This window comes from Vigna unguiculata, chromosome 8 (assembly GCF_004118075.2).
Source record: "Vigna unguiculata cultivar IT97K-499-35 chromosome 8, ASM411807v1, whole genome shotgun sequence".
Classification (NCBI taxonomy): domain Eukaryota; kingdom Viridiplantae; phylum Streptophyta; class Magnoliopsida; order Fabales; family Fabaceae; genus Vigna; species Vigna unguiculata.
Window position 1 is genome coordinate 28,458,092 of NC_040286.1, and position 19,271 is coordinate 28,477,362.

At 31.2% G+C, this 19,271-nt stretch overlaps 3 protein-coding genes across 3 annotated transcripts; 1 reads left to right on the top strand and 2 right to left on the bottom strand.

Annotated features, from left to right (window-relative positions):
* The first annotated feature begins 3,960 nt into the window (after positions 1-3,960).
* On the top strand, positions 3,961-5,561 carry LOC114195340. Its single transcript, XM_028085766.1, has one exon. It carries the CDS (start codon positions 4,346-4,348, stop codon positions 5,267-5,269), a length of 924 nt encoding a protein of 307 aa, XP_027941567.1. The 5' UTR covers positions 3,961-4,345; the 3' UTR covers positions 5,270-5,561.
* Positions 5,562-7,352: 1,791 nt separating this feature from the next.
* On the bottom strand, positions 7,353-11,164 carry LOC114193283 (calmodulin-binding receptor-like cytoplasmic kinase 2). Its single transcript, XM_028083013.1, has 6 exons — positions 10,773-11,164; positions 10,335-10,579; positions 9,997-10,162; positions 9,823-9,912; positions 9,370-9,665; positions 7,353-7,899 (listed from the first exon to the last, which is right to left on the bottom strand). The coding sequence occupies exons 1-6, from the start codon at positions 11,017-11,019 to the stop codon at positions 7,561-7,563; spliced, it is 1,383 nt and encodes a 460-aa protein (XP_027938814.1). The 5' UTR covers positions 11,020-11,164; the 3' UTR covers positions 7,353-7,560.
* Positions 11,165-18,224: 7,060 nt separating this feature from the next.
* LOC114193519 (histone H4) lies at positions 18,225-18,827 on the bottom strand. Its single transcript, XM_028083349.1, has one exon. The coding sequence runs from the start codon at positions 18,754-18,756 to the stop codon at positions 18,445-18,447; it is 312 nt and encodes a 103-aa protein (XP_027939150.1). The 5' UTR covers positions 18,757-18,827; the 3' UTR covers positions 18,225-18,444.
* Positions 18,828-19,271: the final 444 nt, after the last annotated feature.

Here is a 19,271-nt window from a genome sequence, read left to right on the forward strand (position 1 = left end):
TTAAATCATCAAAAAATATTTTTTCTCATTTATTTAGTATATGTCCAGTTGATCGCGTCGCGTGACACCAATTTTAAGATAATACTAAAATTTTAAATAAAAAGTTTTTCAAAATTATTAAAAAGGTCAAAACATTTTTCTAAATAGTTTTTTCTACGTAACCCTGATTCTCCATTGTAAATGGAGATACGTAGGAGCGATGATTAATCATTGTCAGACACAAAAAACCAAAAAATTATTTTTGTTTCTTTTGTACATTCTTTTATTATTATTTTTTTGGAAAATTATATATTTTGAAAATCACATCCTTTTGCATGTTTAATTGAGGGTACCATCTTAGGACCGATGTTGTGGGGTGCTAATATCTTCTTCATGCGTAACTGACTCTAGACCCAAAATCTAATTTTTTGTAGACCTTATTCTTTTTTTCGTAGTTTTTCATAATAAGTTATGGTGGCAACTCCAAACTCTTTTATTTTCAAATTTTATTTTGGTTCGCTGTCCTGTCACGATTTCGGTTGCGATAGGTTGTAATGTTATTTGGTTTATCTAATGCGCCTGTAACCTTTTAGTGTTTAATGAATTAGATTTCCAGTGGGTGTTGGAGAAGATTTGTCTCTTTTTTTTGCCATATTAGTGTATAACACTAATTGGAAGGATCATTTGCATCATTTGGAAATAGTGCTAAAAATTCTAAAACAAAATCAACTCTGCCAAAATTTCCAAATGCACATTTGAAGTCCAACGAATTAGCTATATGGGACATACCTTGTCAATTGTTGGAGTAACCGTGGACAATGAGAAACTAGAAGTTGTTAACAACTAGAAGAATCCAACACCAGTCAAATAGTTAAGGGCATTTTTAGGACTCACAGGCTATTATAGACATTTTGTTAAGGGGTATGCTCAAATTCTTTCCCCACTTACTGACTTATTGAAAATTGATGCATTTAAGTGGACTACAGTTGCAAACAAGGGTTTTTAAGAATTAAAACCAACTCTTACCATTACTCTTGTTTTAGCCATTCCCAATTTTGCAGAACCATTTATTTTAAAAATTGATGCTTCAAGATCTAATATTGGTGTTTTGTTATGCCAAAATAAACATCTAATTGCTTACTTTTCAAAAAATTTATCATCAAGGATGCAAAATCCATATGCTTACACAAGAGAATGTAATACCATCACAATTTCGTTGTCCATATTTCAACATTATTTGTTGGGTCACAGGTTAATTATTAAGACAGATAAAAGATCTTGAAAGATCTTCTTGAGCAAAAACTTCAAACTCTGGAGTAGCAACAATGGCTCCCAAAATTCTTGGGTATGATTTTACAATTCATTACTCTCCAGGCAAAGAAAATGTGTCAGCGGATGCTTTATCTAGGAGTCCTCATATGGCTTGGTCATAACCAGTGAATAATTGGCTCCATGAAGTAACGGTGGCAATGAAGAAGGATGATTAAATGATGAAAATCTATATTGACTGCTTGAACAATGCTTGGAAAAATGGAAAGTATTCCTTACAGCAAGAAGTGCTTATATGGAAAGGAAGGATTTTGTTGCCCAGGGATAAGACTTTGATCAAATTGATTATCAGTGAATTTCATGCCACAAAAATTGGTGGTCATGCTGGTATTCACCACACCATTGCTAGAATTAGTGGCCAATTTTTTGGCATAAAATGAGAAAAGATACAAGACGATTTGTTCAAGAATGTGTTATCTACCAACGAGCCAAAGTAACTTGATCATTGTTATAGGATTACTTCAACTACTTTCCTTTCCCAATCTGATTTGGAAAGATATTGCTATGGATTTCATCATCTTGTTGCCTTCACCTTGTGGATACTCTAATATTATGGTGGTAGTCGATAGATTATCAAAATTTTCTCATTTTATACAATTAAAGCTTGGATTTGATAGCAAAATTATGGTTGACGTCTTTATTCAGAACATTGTTAAACTACATGGATTTCCAAAAGTTATTGTATCATATCCAAATAGGGTGTTTATGAGCAATTTTTGTAAGCAACTATTTATAGCGCACGACACAAATTTGGCAATGACTTCAGCCTACAATCCACAGTCAGATGGCCAAATGGAGAATTTAAACAAAACCTTGGAAATATATTTAAGATGTTTTGTATTTGATCATCCAAAAGATTGACTAGAAATGTTGTCATGGGCTCAATATTGATATAAACGAAAGGTTTGTTGCTAGTATAAAGGAAGAAATAGTTGAAGATAGAAGCCACATGTCCAGAAAAGAAAATGCAAATGGACCACATACGAGTTGTGGGGTCATGAAAGAGAGTGTTAAATGGCGTGATTATGTGAGAGAGAATTAGCATTGAGTAGTATGAAACTTTCTCTCTTATTCTCTCCGAAACCTTCTTTCTCTAAGTTCAACTTTCAACTTTTATGTATAATTCTCCATTTCTTACCTCATCATACCTTGATTCCCAATTGTAGAAATTGAATGTTTATTAAGCCCACATCCTTCACAAGTTATCAAAAAATTATGCCAATCTTATTTCTAATTCGATGTATTGAGTTGTTTAAAGAATACAATCCAAATTGTGCATTGAACAATTTAGGATACGCTTTTGTTCTGTTTTCATATTATATTATTACTGTTACATTAGTTGGTTATGTGATTTTGAGTTTAATACATTACAGCAACCAATAAATGTAATGTTTGTGCCAACTAACTATATTACATTTTCACTGTGAAGCTAGCATAAACAAATTTATACTCCTCTATTAAGATTATTGAGAAGCATAAGAAAAAATGACTCAAGAGTCAACCTTGTCATAAAAGAAGCAATTGTAACCATGTAGTAAAGGGCCTAAGGTTGATCAATAGAAGTTTAATGAGTTTGAATTAGAAGAGTTCATACATTTCAAACTTATTCCTTTTATTTTTATATCAATTTCAACCATGTGATCGGTTTTGTTTGGGCAAACCTTGGGATTAACGTGTTGCAAGTTAACTAGACAAGTATAGGTGAGTTTTTTTCTTAATGGTTATTCAATATGATTGATGATGATCTATGATGGATAGTAAAAACATGTGTGGAGAAAAATTGATATGTTTGGGATTTTAGAGATGTAAAGTCTTTATCTATATTAATTTGGATTTAAATTTGAGAAAAAATTGAATGTATTGTTATAATTTTGAATGATCAATTAGTGGATAAAGTTGACTATTAGTTGACCATTCAAACGATGCCAGCACACAGAAAAGACTCACTACACAACACTTTCATTTAGCCTCTAATGGGACATAGGAAACAAAGTGATAAGGCAAAACTATAAGTAATGATATTTAATTTAATATGAAAATAAAAAATCTAAATTTCTTGTCTACTTTCTATTTGTCAATTCAATTTTCAAACTTTTCTCTTTCTTTTCATTTTCTCTCGTATAATGCAATCAAAAGACTTTTGAAATTTAAAATTAATAGAAGTCCACAGTTTCAGGCTCAAATAAATTATTTTTGTTTCGAGTATCTCATAACTTTAAATTAAATACTTAATAAACTGTAACTTTTTTAAGTCCATGAAAGAAATTATTTATATTTTATCTATAATATTATTATGTTAATTCTTTTAAGTTATCCCGCAATGCTTTTAGAAAAACTTTAATTAAAATGAAGTTATCTCTAATATTTGTATATGTTTTTTTTTTAAAAAAACTTGAATTATACATTAAATTAGATGCCCTAGCATTAGAAGGAGGTTATTGCAATTAAATTTTAATAACCAATAATTCGTAATTAAAATTTGAAGTGGATAGAAATATAAAAAAAAACATTATCGTAGGTGGTGGAGCCATAAGACAAAGAATTAGTATTAACTAACCTTCCTTTTTTTTGTCTCAACTTGTGAAAGTTGAAGAAACTTTGTTGAAAGCACGGTTCATTAGCTTCTGTTCCTTGTCTTTCGGGCACATTTTCTTTCTAGCCTCTAAATGGAGACTTTTTCTCCAAAGAATAAAAACACAAACATTCTCCTCAACCCTCTCTTCTTCCCCTTTCTCTTTCTCAGCCCACACAAATTTCCCTTCGATTCACAACTCCATCACCAATCAAGGTTCACATTGTCGTCAAACCTCATCATCATCAGTCACAGCAACTACTTTATCTTTTTGAATTTTCATAAATTGCGTTGAATTCCTCGACCAATATGCCATTGCTTCTCCAAAGGGTCATCTACAGTTCCATTGATTCCCCTCACAAGGATTTCATGAAATCAGATTCCAGCATGAAAAATTTGCTCTCTTTCTTTTGATGCCGCAAATGGGGGTCTAAAATTTTGTTCCTTTCCAAAATCTGTGACAAGATGATGCATTTCCATCGTTCTTTAAGATCACATTCAGTGGGAACAATTCTACCCGACAGAACCATAGAGGAGCCTTTGCCTAGCAAAGTAGCACAAAGCACCGTCACATGTTTCTACCAAGCCAATATTATGGGCTATTGGAGGAACGTATCTGTGCTGTGGTGCAAAAATCACATGAACCATTCCTTGCACATCACGATTGATAGCGTAGGAGGTGAGGTGCAGTATAGTTGCAAGATTGACGTGAAGCCTTGGCACTTTTGGAGCAAAAAAGGGTACAAAACCTTTGAGGTTGATGGCAACCAGATTGAGCTGTATTGGGATCTCCGGTCGGCGAAATTCTCCGGCTCCCCGGAACCCAGCAGCGACTACTACGTAGCCTTAGTGTGTGATGAAGAGGTTGTGTTGTTGTTGGGGGACTACGATAATAAGGCTTACAAGAGAACAAAATCTAGACCTGCCCTTGTTGAGGCTATGTTGTTGGTCAAGAAAGAAAACGTGTTTTCCAAGAAAAGCTTCTCAACGAAGGCTCAGTTTGATGAGAAGAGAAAAGATAGTGAGATTGTTGTGGACTGCACAACTGGGGGTCCTAATGACCCTGAGATGTGGATTACCATAGATGGGGTTTTGTTGATCAATGTCAAGAACCTGCAGTGGAAGTTCAGGGGGAACCAAACTGTGATGGTTAACAAACAACCTGTGCAAGTGTTTTGGGATGTGCACGATTGGTTGTTTAGTGGGTCTGGTTCAGGACCTGGGCTTTTCATCTTCAAGCCAGGGCCTCCAGAACCTGAGAATGAGAAAGAAGGGAGTGTTATGGAGGGTTGTGGTGAGAGTGAAGATGACAGTGTTGGATATTATTCAACTATGAATGTTGCAGCCATTGAGTTCTGCCTCGTTCTCTATGCCTACAAAATTGAGTAACAGATAAAACATTCACAAGTGTGTGTGAGATAGTTGAGGGCAAAGAGTAACAAGGTTGTAAAGATAGTTGTATTTTTCTGTTCTGGTGGATGGATGTACTACTTATATTGTGAAGCCAATGTTGCTTATGCTAGGTAACTGGCAGATTTTGAAATCAGAATAGAGTGATTCATAATATTTGCAGGATGTTTTCTTAAAAAAGACTATCTATTTTAAAGCTATTCTATGGCTTGTGAAAATTTTCACTTTTGTGAGCAATTGCCGTATGAGTAGATAGCAAAGAACATTACAACTTTCACCTGATCCTAGTATGTGTTAATGAACATGGTTTCTAATGTTCTATTACTCTGTGTCTCAATGCAAAAAGAATAAACCAGCTGAACTCTACTTACTTTCCAATTACCTTCTCTGCTATTTCTTCACAAACCTGAATTGCATATGCATATTGAGACTGAATATGTTGACAGAAGATATGTTTCATTCATTTTGATGAAATGACCACAGCCAAGAGATATGATCTAAAGTGGATCAATATAAGTTTAGTTTTTTCTTTTGTAGTTTTGATTGTGCCTTTTTTTGCAATGAAGTGGCTGAATTGTCACATAGAAAGATGAAAAGCACAAGAGAGATGAATCATTCATATTTTTATAATAAGAAATAATCATGCATTGCAATGAGATATGAATTCTGAAAGAAAAATCATTTTTCTCTTTATAAGAATTTTATGGATCTCTCAGTTATATAATCTTAAAAAGATAATTTATCACTATCTTTATTACTCACTTTCTGGTATTTTTTTTAAATGATTTCAATATCCTTCTTCAATCTGATTAATCTTCCATGTTCTCATCACATCAAAGAGCATCTCATGAGAGGGGAAAACGAACCATTTTGTAAATTTGAAAATTTTGTAGTTTGTGTTACTATTGGTTTTGAATACAACATTTTTGTACATAGAATGGTAGATAGTATCTTATGAATCACACTTCCCTTTATATCATACATCATCCAACATTGAAAATGTGACCTATAGCACTCAACCCCATCACTCTCTCTCACAGTCGCACAATTACCTAATAATCAAACCCACCCAATTATTCATAATAGCAAACTTTTCACTGTCTTCCAAAATTATCATAAACAGAAAGCATCAATTCAAGAGTATTACCATTTACAATTTCAGGCAGAACAGGAAAGAGAGGAAAATTAACTAGACAGAAAATTGGGTGTTGATTGTTCAAATCCTGTCAAAAGATAAAAGAATATTTTTCACTATTGGTAGTTATGCTAGACCAGAAAGGGAGAATGTAAGATGAGAGTGGCGAATGAAGTGACACAAACACAAAAGATGAGAGAGAGAAGCAAGCAATTATCATGTGAAGGGATAAGATAGTGTTGGTTTGAAAAGAATTTGCATTCTCTTGTTCAATTGTTTGTGTTAACCCTCTTCTCAATTTTTAAAATATACCGATGGATACTGATTTTGATATTTTAAAATATATTAAAAAATATAAAATACTAACATCAATACATTTTAAAGGTTAAGAAAAAAAAAAAGTATCATAAATTCAGTAGAGAATCTAGACTCGTTTGAAAATAGTAGCAACAACAGACAAAGGTTGTGCAGTTTGACACTCTTTGATAGAGACTTCTTTAATTATGCAGCATGCTACCTTGCCACACTTAGATTTTGGTACCATTTATTGTTTTTCTTTTCCAGTGATACAGAACAGCAAAGTGGGGACAAGGCCAGTATATGTGACAAAAACCTGGGCTACAAATAATTATAAATGTCCTTTGCCTGAGTTTTATTTACAATTATAGAAGAAATTAATGAAGTTACCTTTACATAATTTCCATCCACATGATTCTCAAATTCTTTGGATAAGCACTTGTAGAAAAGAAAAATAAAAGAAATGAAAACATCCATTTTATTTTTCTCTTGTTTTTCTCCTAATCAGGTTCATGAGAACAGGATCTTATATCAGAAGAACTTGCAGACTGAAGGATTAAGAAAGTTGTATTGATTTCTTTTCTTTTTTCATGTTTTAAGCCCAATCTAGCCTGTACTAATCCTCCAAGGTTCAGCCAACTTTCCTTCCTTGTAGTTACACTGATGCATACAATTTAAATTGCATCAAAGAGTTTAAACCTTTTTTCATCAATCAAAGACCTAATAGGAATAGAATCTATATCACAAGAGCACCAAAATTACAATTATATTGAGGCCAATGAGGCAGAAAACAAACTGACAAGATGTTGACAACTCTGAACAAACAATGAACAAAATTTTATGAATGAATATGATTAGGTACAGAGACAAATTTATAGCTGTCATCATCTTCAATGCCAAACACTGTATGCTTATTCTTTTCCCTTTGAGGAAAATCTGCAGAATGGTGAGAAGGAAGAGAAGGATGATCAGAATTTGTTTCATCTCTAAAACTTTTGCGGATTTCCCACAGAACCTCTGCACAGTTCTTCATAGGTGGCCGTGATTGTTTCAAAGGAGCAACGCATTGGAAAGCTAGCTTGAGAACCTGTTTTACTGCCTTGATGGAAGCTGGATTTCTTCTCAGCCTAGGATCCATGGCAAATACAGCATCCCCTTGTTTCAGCATCTTCATTGCCTGCATCCATGCAAATTATGTTTCTTTAATCTTGAGCATGTAACTACATATTAGACTCTCACATTAGATTCAGACCTAAATTTTTTAAGCTTAATTCAGTCTCACAAAAATCAAACTTGTAAAGTAGTTTGTTCATATTTTTAAGTGATGTAAAATACTATGATTTAGTTATAAGACAATTTGACCATATTTCTAATCAAACTTGATAAGGTGGTTTGTATCTATTTATACACAATAAATTTGTCGTATCTTTAGTTAATGTGGGATCTTTAACACACCACTTCACGCCGAAACATATATATCTTGAGTATAGGACTAACATTAATAGTAGTTTGATAGTGGATGATACGATAGATCCAACAAACAACAAATTTTTTTAGGATAGTCTTTGGATGACTCTTATATCATCTTAAGAAGTGAACTTTAAACCTAACTCAACCTACAAAACTTGCTTTTAAAATAGGGTTTGCACCCACTTATATGATATAAATTCATCTGGTTAATGTGGGATCTCCACCAGACAACATGGTAATCTGCATAACTAATTATCTCACAAAAATTACCGAATCACTTGGAAACATGACCAAAGCTGACCCTGTTTAGCATGGAAGACTGTAAGGATCTAACTTCATGACTCACTGGATTAAGCAAAAATGCTTATATATCACATCTTCCATACACATATTCTATGAACAGAGAAACCGAAATTGACTTCCCTTGTAGCAAGTAAATTTATTTTTCTATGATCATGGAATTTATTGACTGTGCACTTCAAATATAAGAAATCTTCACAGCTGAACTAGGCCAGAAAAGAAGGAAAAGGACTATTGCACTTATGTGTGCATAATTTTTTCAAAAAAAAAAATTAACGTGAAAAGAACAACAATTAGCACAATGTTAAGTATAAACTTGCCTTATGTAAAAAAAAAAAAAAAAGCACTTCTAAAAGTTTATGTTTTTATTAATTATTATAGATGATAATTTAATCTTCAAGGTAACTAATAGCAATAGCATCTCCTATTTTTTCTCACATGTACACCGACAGATAGTATCTAATTAGAAAGACAGAACAAACTTCCATTTGATTAAAGTTTGCTGAAAACTTAGTTTTCAATCAATTTCAACCAAATAATGTGTGATGGTAGTAGCATTTATCATAAAGAGAATTAGGTATTTCTCTCTAGATAAGATACCTCCCATTCCCCAAAGCATCAATTCTCTCACAAGCCACAATATACCTCCTTTCTCTTATTTATTATTTGGGCAAAAAGTCTTGTTCCTTCAACCCACTAACCTAACTAGATAATGTGTATCTATCATGCCGGTAAAAAGTTCAGTTCTTGCTTTCAGAATTTTGATTGAAGTTTTGTTTGACTTTCATAAGTATAGTTGAAACAGTTACTGCTTACTCCAAAGTAATGTGGTAATTTTAACTCTGAAGTTGAAATTTTGAAGAACTGATACACTTACCCATCTGATTGTCACTCTTTCATCAAGGGGTCTCTTTGGTTCAATTGGATGTCTTCCTGTCACCATTTCAACAAGCAAAACACCAAAGGAGTAAACATCACTTTTTTCTGTGAGTTGGTATGTTCTGAGATACTCAGGATCCATGTAACCAGCTGTTCCTTTTACTTGAGTTGAAATATGAGTTGCTGTAGGATCATCAGATAACCGTGCAAAACCAAAATCTGCCACTTTGGCCCTTAGGTTCTCAGTCACTAAGATGTTTGATGCTTTGATGTCTCTATGGATAATTGGATTATCTGTATTAATCATCAATACAAGACGCAGAGTAAGGTTACTTCAACAGATGTTGCAAATACCCTTCCCTCACTGTTCAATTATATACATCACAGTTATACAGAATTCAAATATGTTGTAACAGATTTGTTCCTTTCTAATTTAGTTCTATGAACATACCTGCGTACATATGAAGGTAAGTTATTCCATGAGCTACATCAATTGCTATGTCTAGACGCTCCCCCATTTCTAATCCTTCTCCTCGAATCCCTGCAATATAATTCACTACTTTTAACTCACCATTGTGTTGTAGGGAACGGATTCAGTAACTTTTTTTTAATACACAGGACTTACCATCAAGGTGTTCTCGAAGGTTACCATTACCAACATATTCAACAACAATGATCTTCTCATTTCCATGTTCCAAATATCCATACAACCTCACCAGATTCCGATGCTCAATTTGAGACAAGGTGTATATTTCATTCTTGAACTCATGTAAGTGATTGTGTATTACTTCCTGCAAGGAATTCACCACATTAGGCTCATATCACATTTGTGAAAGATAGCAGTCTAATGAACTGTGCTTGTAAGAATTATAGTATCTGATGAACATGTTTCACTTTCATCATCTGCAGCACAATTGAGACAATTTTGAGATGGGAAACAGTCAAATATGAACATTAATTTACCTTCTTGGCACGCTTTACCGCAACTATGGATCCATCACTTAGCTTTCCCCTGTAGACAGTTCCAAAGCCACCTTGTCCAATTTCGTTATCTGGTGAGAATTTTGCAGTTGACTTGTAAATTTCTTCAAAAGAGAAGTTTCCAATTCCAAGTTGTCCACTTGCAGTGCTAGATGAAGCGTAGGAATAAGAAAACTTCCATTTTGATGAATTCTTGGTGTTACTCTCCGAAGATAAATCAGTTGATGCTGCAAATTAGGGCACATCTCAATTTAAGAAAATCTCACTCAAGAATTCTACAAAAGCATCATCCTGAAGTGCTTTGGCATTTGCCATCAGAACCCAGTAACATAAAGGGATGATCTTTAGCAAGAACAACAAAAAATCATTTCAGATCACCAAAAAACCAAAACTTTTTTCTATTTTCATCATCATACTTACATGATGCCACCCCTCTGACTTTAGATGTATTTTTTCTGTCATCATTTCCACCAACATATGAAGCTGATTTTCTTTTGCCAAGTAGAAACAATGAAAAAACTTGTGCACATTTCTTCACAGCATTCTTGAAATATTTGAGTGCAGAACTATGCCTCTGTTCATCATTGACTGTAGCAAGAACTTGGAGATTAGCATTCTGTTTCCTTTGGCTAGATTGCTGAAATTTGGGAGACGATGTTTTCTTCATTTAGAGATGGAAGAGTTATTCAAAGACCAAATCATTTCTTGTGTCAAAAATATAAAGGAGAAGGTTTCATATTCATTCTGCTCATCTGTTACTTTCTTGCCTCATAATTTATTTGTCTCAGACCATTTCTTCATTCATGGTTTGTATCAGTCCAATCAACACAAGTTGCCAGCAACAGTAGGTTTGCCTTTACAAGTTAACATTTTGAAAGTCAAAGTCATACAAATATTCTAGCAATCATGCAACCACGTCAAAGAATGAACTCAAAATAATAATGATGATAAACTGGGTTCCAAATTTTAGGTTTTGAAAAGAAATTGAAAAAATTGTCAAATAAAGCTTCAAAATTAAAATTACTGTAATTTTAACATCTGTTTGAACAAACTTGTTTATAGAGATAAGAATGAGTGGCATTTTACAGTTTGAAAATTAAATGATAATTTGATGATTTATTTGGAAAAAACTAGGTCAATGGTTTTGGTTGTTGTGATACCAGGTCAATAGCTCAGTGGAACATTGTAACATCATGGCCGGCATCAGTGCCAATGTGGAAGTTCTTTGGCCAATGGTATTGACCCACGTCACTCTTTACTTTTCCAACTGTTTCTATTTTTTATTTTTCGGGATGAGAAATTATTTTATTCAACGGATTGAGGTTTTTTTTTAGTAAAATGGTTTGTTTTTTCTTAAAAACATTAGCAAACAAATAACAATTAGTTAAGGTGGAGTTTATATAAAATCATTTTATTGAAGTAAAATTTCACATATTAGGAGTGACTTGATAGTGTAAGATGTAGAAAAATTAATTAAGATATTATATAATAGCTCTTATAATGTAAGATTACATGTCATAAGAAGAAAAGAAAAATCATTTTATAACATCAATAAGAAGATATCATTCAAATATTAAACCTAATCGTGTTTGAAATATTAAACTTTATATATTCAACCTTATTTTGTACTCTAAATCCACCTTTGTAGCATACTATTTTCGTAAAAAAGTGAATTTTTCACCCTTAAGTTTTCTTCAAAATTCACTAGGCGAATTGGATTCACTAAGTGGATTTTTTCTAGTGGCACCTCTAAATTTTACACGTTCAATTTTCCTCTGCAAAATATATATATATATATATATATATATATATATTTATATTTATATTTATATTTATATTTATATTTATATTTATATTTATATTTATATTTATATTGTAGTTTTTTAGACGAGTAAAACTACCTTATAAGGTCAATGCATACCCTGTTTTTCTTGCTATGCAGTTACATTATAGTAACTGATTTTAAATTATCACACATTATCTAAATAATATTAACGAATTTTTATAGTAATTATTTTAAACAATACTTAACATGATTTATATATGATCAAATCAAAATTAAAATCAAGTAATATTTGCTTTCTACTTAAATATTTAAATTTACTTGTATTCCTTTATAAAATTGAAAAATATTCACTTTGTATCCAAATATAATTTTCCAAATTATTATTCATTAACTTTTTATTGTGGCCTACACTTTACATCTTCTAATAAAATTGATCTAAAATTCATTTATTATAAATTTATGTAAATTTTTGAATGCCTATTATCTTGAAAGATAATAAATAAATATATACATAGAATATGTTATAGCCTCAATAGCTATAAGTATATGGGTCAATATGAGTTATTGTGTATGTTGAAAGTCAAGCTGGCACATCAAACATTGGGTCATTAATTCATTGCATATGTTCTACTCTATTCCATCCAACAATATTCAAAATGATCTTAGAATATTCCTTTTATATATATGCAGTTGTTTATATCTTTCTCATAGTATAATATTTATTTATTAATATTTTTACCCAAAAAAAATGTTCTTCTAAGATAAAAAAATTGATGTTTTTTAAATATATGAACTCAATTTTTTAAATGTGAATATCAAATTGTTTAAAAGATGAATTATTATTCTTATATTTTAATTATAAATTATTTTAGATACATTTAATAGCATTCAAATTAAAGATAATATAAATATATATTGTTTACTCCGTATTTTAAAAATAAAATCATATCAATTATAAATTTTAAGAAAGGTAATATTTCAAATATTACAATAAACATAAATATAAAAATAAGGATAATTATTAATTAATATTTTACTTGATCCTTAGATATATTAAAAATCTAAATTTTAAGATTCTCATGTCTATTTAAATAAATGTAATTTTAACTTTTAATATAATTAATTAATGTTCTCTAATTATAAATACAAAATAATTATTTTTTTAAATATACATATATACTTATAATTGTTATGAATTAATAATTGTCCATTGATTTGATACATTTACTGATATGATTCATTACTCTTTATGGTAAATATTTGTATTAACTAAGTTGATTTGTTTCCTTTATGGATTACATATTGTATCTATAAATAGGACTCTTCCTATAAATAATAATACATAGATGAGTTGCTCCCTATTCTCTCATTCTCTATTCTCTCTTGTTTTTTCTCTTCTCTATTATCTGTCGTCATTCTCTATGTTATTAACTTTATTTCATAACACGTTATCAGCACGATGCTCCAACGAATTGAGGACTAGTGGAAGCTTTTTCTCTTTAATGATAGTGTTATGCGTGTCTCAATCCAGACTCTTTCTAATCCTTTCTCAATTTATAATTTTACCTTATATTCTTCCTCTCTTATGATAAGAATTGTTTGAATTTATCAATTTTCATCTGTGTCTTATTATTTTTATTATGATGGTGATTATTATTATTATTATTATTTTGATGATGATTATTATTATTAATATTATTATTTTATGTGTTAGTTCTAAACACGCGAAACGTTGCAAAATTTGGATTTGTGACCCTTGATATTGCAAGGAAGAATTCCTTATATTGGATTTTAAATGTTGAAATACATTTAAAATACAATGGATATTGGGATACCATTAAATAAAGAAATAAAGCATCTAAGCAACTAATTTGCTCATGCGACAAAAATATTGTGAAAAAGGATTCACAAATATTATGAATTTATTTCATGCCTATGTATGGCTGGCTGGACAAAGCAATAAAGCTTTTGATGAAAAATCATGAGATCCGCCTAATTTGCTCCATTCCCAGAAGTGAATGCAGCAATCAATATTATGAATTTATTTCATGCCTTTGTATGGCTGAACAAAGCAATGAGCTTTTGATAAAAAATCATGAAACCTGTCCAAATTGGTTCTGCTCCATTCCCAGAAGTGAATGCAGCAACAATTTGCTTATGAAGATGGTGATTCTGATTATGGCCATATGGATGCTACTCATCTTGATATTGTTATTTTCTTTGCTAAAGAAAATGGAAGCATTGATCACCTCATTGATTATGAGAGTGTTACAAAAAAAAATCTCATATTGAAATTTACGTTTATATAAAAAAACGAATGTTTGCACTAGTATCAAATGTGTCTTATTGATAGTGCAACAACTTATACAATTCTCAAGAGTAATAAATTTTTCTCTTGTTTGATAATGTGAGACATCGATGTTAGTATTATTTATAGTACTACAAATATATTTGAAGACTCTAGAAGAGCTATTATACTTCTACCAAGAAGTTGAATAGAAACTTATTAAGTTTCAATGATATTTGTCTAAATGGATATTATATTGAGACAAACAATGAAAAAGATATGAAATATCTTTATATCTCTATGATTGAGTTGAAAAAGAAAGTGTGTTGGAGAAATTATCAACATTCTCTTATAGTTTGTACTACAAGTTTATTAGTACAATTGAAATGCATGTCATGGTAAACCAGAAATTTACAAATCAAAATGATTGACTTGTTTGACATGATCAGTTATTATGATGCGGAAAAAAAAGGGTTGAAAAACTCATGTGAACACGTTTGAAGCGTGGTAGACCTATTGGTTCCAAAGATAAAAACTCTTGAATGAGAAAAGGGGCTAATATGCAAAATAACCTAATCGAAAAGGTTGAAATCCCAAAAGATTCATTTGACATAATTAATGATTTGGTTCCAGAAGAACCTCAGGTACCTGAAATGGTTGAAAATGATGAGATCTCAATAAATTATGTCATGAATCATATAATATGGAACCAAAATGAAGTTAACATTGACGAAACTTTTACTTATAACATAGCGATGAATGCTATGAATGACAATGAGGATCAATAAGCAATGATCATTGAAGATTGTCGGCAAAGAAAAGATTGGCCAAAAATGAAAATATGCAAAGAAGCATAATTATATTTGTTTGCTAAACGAAAGGTTTTTGAACATATAGTTCGCACACCTAAAGTTATGAAACTCGTTGGGTACATATGGATTTTTGCGCAAAAATCAAATTAAAAATGATGAAATTGTTAGATACAAAGCATAATTGGTTGCTCAAGGTTATTCACAAAACCTTGTATTGATTAGTGAAAAAACATGTTCACTAGTATTGGATGCAACAACATTGCAATATTCGATTATCCTAGTTGCACAACAAGGTTTGCATTTACATCCAATGGATGATGTTACAACCTATTCGTACGGTTCTTTTGAGAATTATATTTATATGAAAATCCCTGAAGGATTTTATTTGCCCAACAAGACAAATTCTAAAAAGGGGTTATTCAATAAAATTGAACATGCTCTTTTATTGATTAAAGTAAGGATGTGTGTGGTATAACCATCTTATTGAGTTCTTATTAAAATAAGGATATGGAAATGATCCTTTTTGTCTTTGTATTTATATGAAAATATTAGAAAATCAATTTTTCATAATTATTGTTTATGTAGATGACATAAACATCGTTGAAACTACTAATGAGCTCACAAGGCAATTGAAAGAATTTGAGATGAATGATCTTTGAAGGACAAAGTCTTGTTTGAAATTAGAAATTGAGTATTTAAATAAAAGTATTTTTATACATCAAGAGGCTTATATGATTAAGGTGCTTAAAATGTTCTAAATGGACAAGTCATGTCCCTTATGTACTCCAATAGTTGTGAGGTCGTTAGATGTTGATAAAGACTCTTCTTAGACCTTAAGAAAATGATGAAGATCTTCTTGGTCTAGAAGCACCATATCTTAGTGTCATAGAAACACTAATGTATCTTGCGAATTATACTCGATCTAATATTGCATTTGCTATAAATTTGTTAAGCAAGATATAGTTCTTCAACTACAAGAAGAAAATGATTTGGAGTAAAACATATACTTTGTTACTTTAAGGGTACTACGAATATAAGCTTATTCCATCCAAATGATTCAGATTCAGACCAATGGGTTATGGATATGCATGTTATTTTACATATTCTTACAATGTCACAATGGTTGATCACAAACAAGATGTTTGTTCACATGTGGTAGCACAATGGTTTCATGAAGGTATATGAAACAAACCATAATAGCAACATCGTCTAATCATACAAATTACGAGGAAAGTTGTGAATATGTTTGGTTAAGGTTTATAATTCAACATGTGCAAGAAACTTGTGACTATCCCCGAGAAAGATGGAATCAACAACCATATATGAAGACAATAGTGTATTGTTCAATTGAAAGGATGATATAGATATCCAAAAATTCGTTCATCTGAAAATATGACAAGTCTATTTGTAAAGTTTTTGCCAAGAAAAACTTTTGAGTAAATGACTCACAAATTCGGACTCACCTTAATGATGTAAGTTTACATGAGGGGGAGAAATAGAATATGTAATGAACAATATTGTATTAAAGAATACAGAATGTTGTACTCTTTTTCCTTCACTAGGTTTTTTATCCCAAAGGGTTTTTTCTAGTAAGGTTTTAACGAGGCACATTCTTTATCAATGGACACTCAAGGGGGAGTGTTATGAATTAATGATTGTAATGAACAATATTGTAAGTTTACATGAGTGTTATGAATTAATGATTGTAATGAACAATATTGTTATGAATATGTAAGTTTACATGAGGGGGAGAAATAGAATATGTAATGAACAATATTGTATTAAAGAATACAGAATGTTGTACTATTTTTCCTTCACTAGGTTTTTTATCCCAAAGGGTTTTTCCTAGTAAGGTTTGAACGAGGCACATTATTTATCAATGGACACTCAAGGGGGAGTGTTATGAATTAATGATTGTACTTTGATATGATTCATTACTCTTTATGGTAAATATTTGTATTAACTAAGTTGATTTGTTTCTCTATTATCTATTATTCTCTCTATTATTCATTTTATTTCATAACAATAAAAATATATGAAGAGAATTTTTTTTTCATATTTAATAATATCAATTCTATCCTTTATAATATAATTATTTATTAAATTTTATAAAATTAACAATTATTTTTATCTATTTTCTATAAAATAATTTATTTATTTTTATCAATAATTAATTTTTCTATTTATTTTATTTTTAATAAATATAAATTATTTTATATATTAATTTTATAACATTACACTATTTTTACATACTAACATATTATAATTCATATTTAAATACGCGCTTTAATGTTAATTTCATATGCGCATAATAATTATTTGTACAGATACTACAATCAACCCAAATATTAAGACACTAAGTTTCTTCGTGTACAACAAAAGATAAAGTAAGTTTTTGATTAGACATTTATATGTAATGGGCTTCAATGATAAATCTCATAAAAATAATGTTTTAAAAATCCTCTTTTTAAATACAACTGCTTCAATATAAAAATTAAAATTGAGTATTTAAAAACCCTCAATATAATGCTATAACATAAAATTTACAAAATATGTCATTAATTAATATATTTATAATATTCTTGGTGAAAATACTTAACATTAAAATTTTCTCATTCTAACATGTATAAACTAATACCAGTAAACTACATAGTTTGTATACCAGATGACTTAATCAAGATCATATTCGTCAACAATAAACCACTCATTTTCCTTCTACCTTGTGCAAAATAAATTGAAAATTTGAACAAAATAATCTAAAAAGATAACCACCATTCCCAAAATGTTGAATCTAAAACACCATCAAATTCTCACTACCAGCTCCAAAACTACCCAAAAAACAAAACCAACTCGAAAACCAAGTTTTCAAATTCTCAGAAACAATATCTTCGCAACAAAATAAAACTATAAGAATCAACTTGCAAACTCATTTAACTCTATCTCACTTACGAGAGTCTAAAGAGCCAGTAATCAAAAAAGCATAAAACAAAAGCAGCAAAAAGTTTATAATCCAATAAATTTACTCAAAATTCTACTGATTAACTTGCAATTAAGAGGAGAATTAGAACAAACTTGATTCCATCATGCTCTACCAAGCAAAGAACAATCAAGTAATAAAACCATTACACAAAACACAAAGTCCATACATTTACAGAACAAAAGCCCACAAGACAAAACCCAACCCAGTAGGCCCAATACCAGAACCCATCAACCTCCGAATCCATAGAGGGTCCTTCCCTGTCTCTTGAGCGCGTAAACAACATCCATGGCCGTCACCGTCTTCCTCCTTGCGTGCTCAGTATACGTCACCGCATCACGAATCACATTCTCCAAGAAAATCTTGAGAACTCCGCGAGTTTCTTCGTAGATCAACCCACTGATTCTCTTCACGCCACCTCTTCTCGCCAACCTGCGAATGGCGGGCTTCGTGATACCCTGGATGTTGTCACGGAGCACCTTGCGATGCCTCTTGGCGCCTCCCTTTCCCAAACCCTTTCCACCCTTTCCACGACCAGACATTGTGTGATTAAGATTTGAATTGGGATTTTGTGAGGAGTTGAGAAATTAGGGATTTCAATTGATGAAATACAGGGGGGAGCGAACGTGGTATTTATTTGGAGCGGGAAGAGTGCGGGTATGAATCTCGAGGTGTTTCTTGCATCGTGGCCTTTCGTGGGTTTTTAATCGACGGCTTGTGTTTGTGATCCGTGGCAAGGTGTATGAGTCTATGTGGAGCGTTGATGGTAATTCTTGGACGGTTGGATTGGCTTTTCGAAAGACGCTGTGGATCGCAAGCTGCTTTACTTTACCATCTTTTAGTAGTGTGGTTAAAAAATATATATATATACATCTAAAATTTAATGATATTATTTTTTTATTAATAAAATATGTTAACTCTTTTTAAACTCTTATAAAATATTTTTCTAACGAAATTTCCACTCACAGTGAAGAATAAAGTTCTAAGAACTTATAAAATCTTCAAATTATTAAAAAATAAGTTTTAAATTATCTTCTATTAAAGAAATTTGACGACC

Excerpts from the sequence above, each read along its gene's own strand:
- LOC114195340 (XM_028085766.1), top strand. The coding sequence starts at position 4,346 with ATGATGCATTTCCATCGTTCTTTAAGATCACATTCAGTGGGAACAATT.
- LOC114193283 (XM_028083013.1), bottom strand. The coding sequence starts at position 11,019 with ATGAAGAAAACATCGTCTCCCAAATTTCAGCAATCTAGCCAAAGGAAA. Across the intron at positions 10,163-10,334 it reads CGGTAAAGCGTGCCAAGAAG|GAAGTAATACACAATCACTT; the intron begins GTAAATTAATGT and ends AATTCCTTGCAG. Across the intron at positions 7,900-9,369 it reads AAAGAGTGACAATCAGATGG|GCAATGAAGATGCTGAAACA; the intron begins GTAAGTGTATCA and ends GCATGGATGCAG.
- LOC114193519 (XM_028083349.1), bottom strand. The coding sequence starts at position 18,756 with ATGTCTGGTCGTGGAAAGGGTGGAAAGGGTTTGGGAAAGGGAGGCGCC.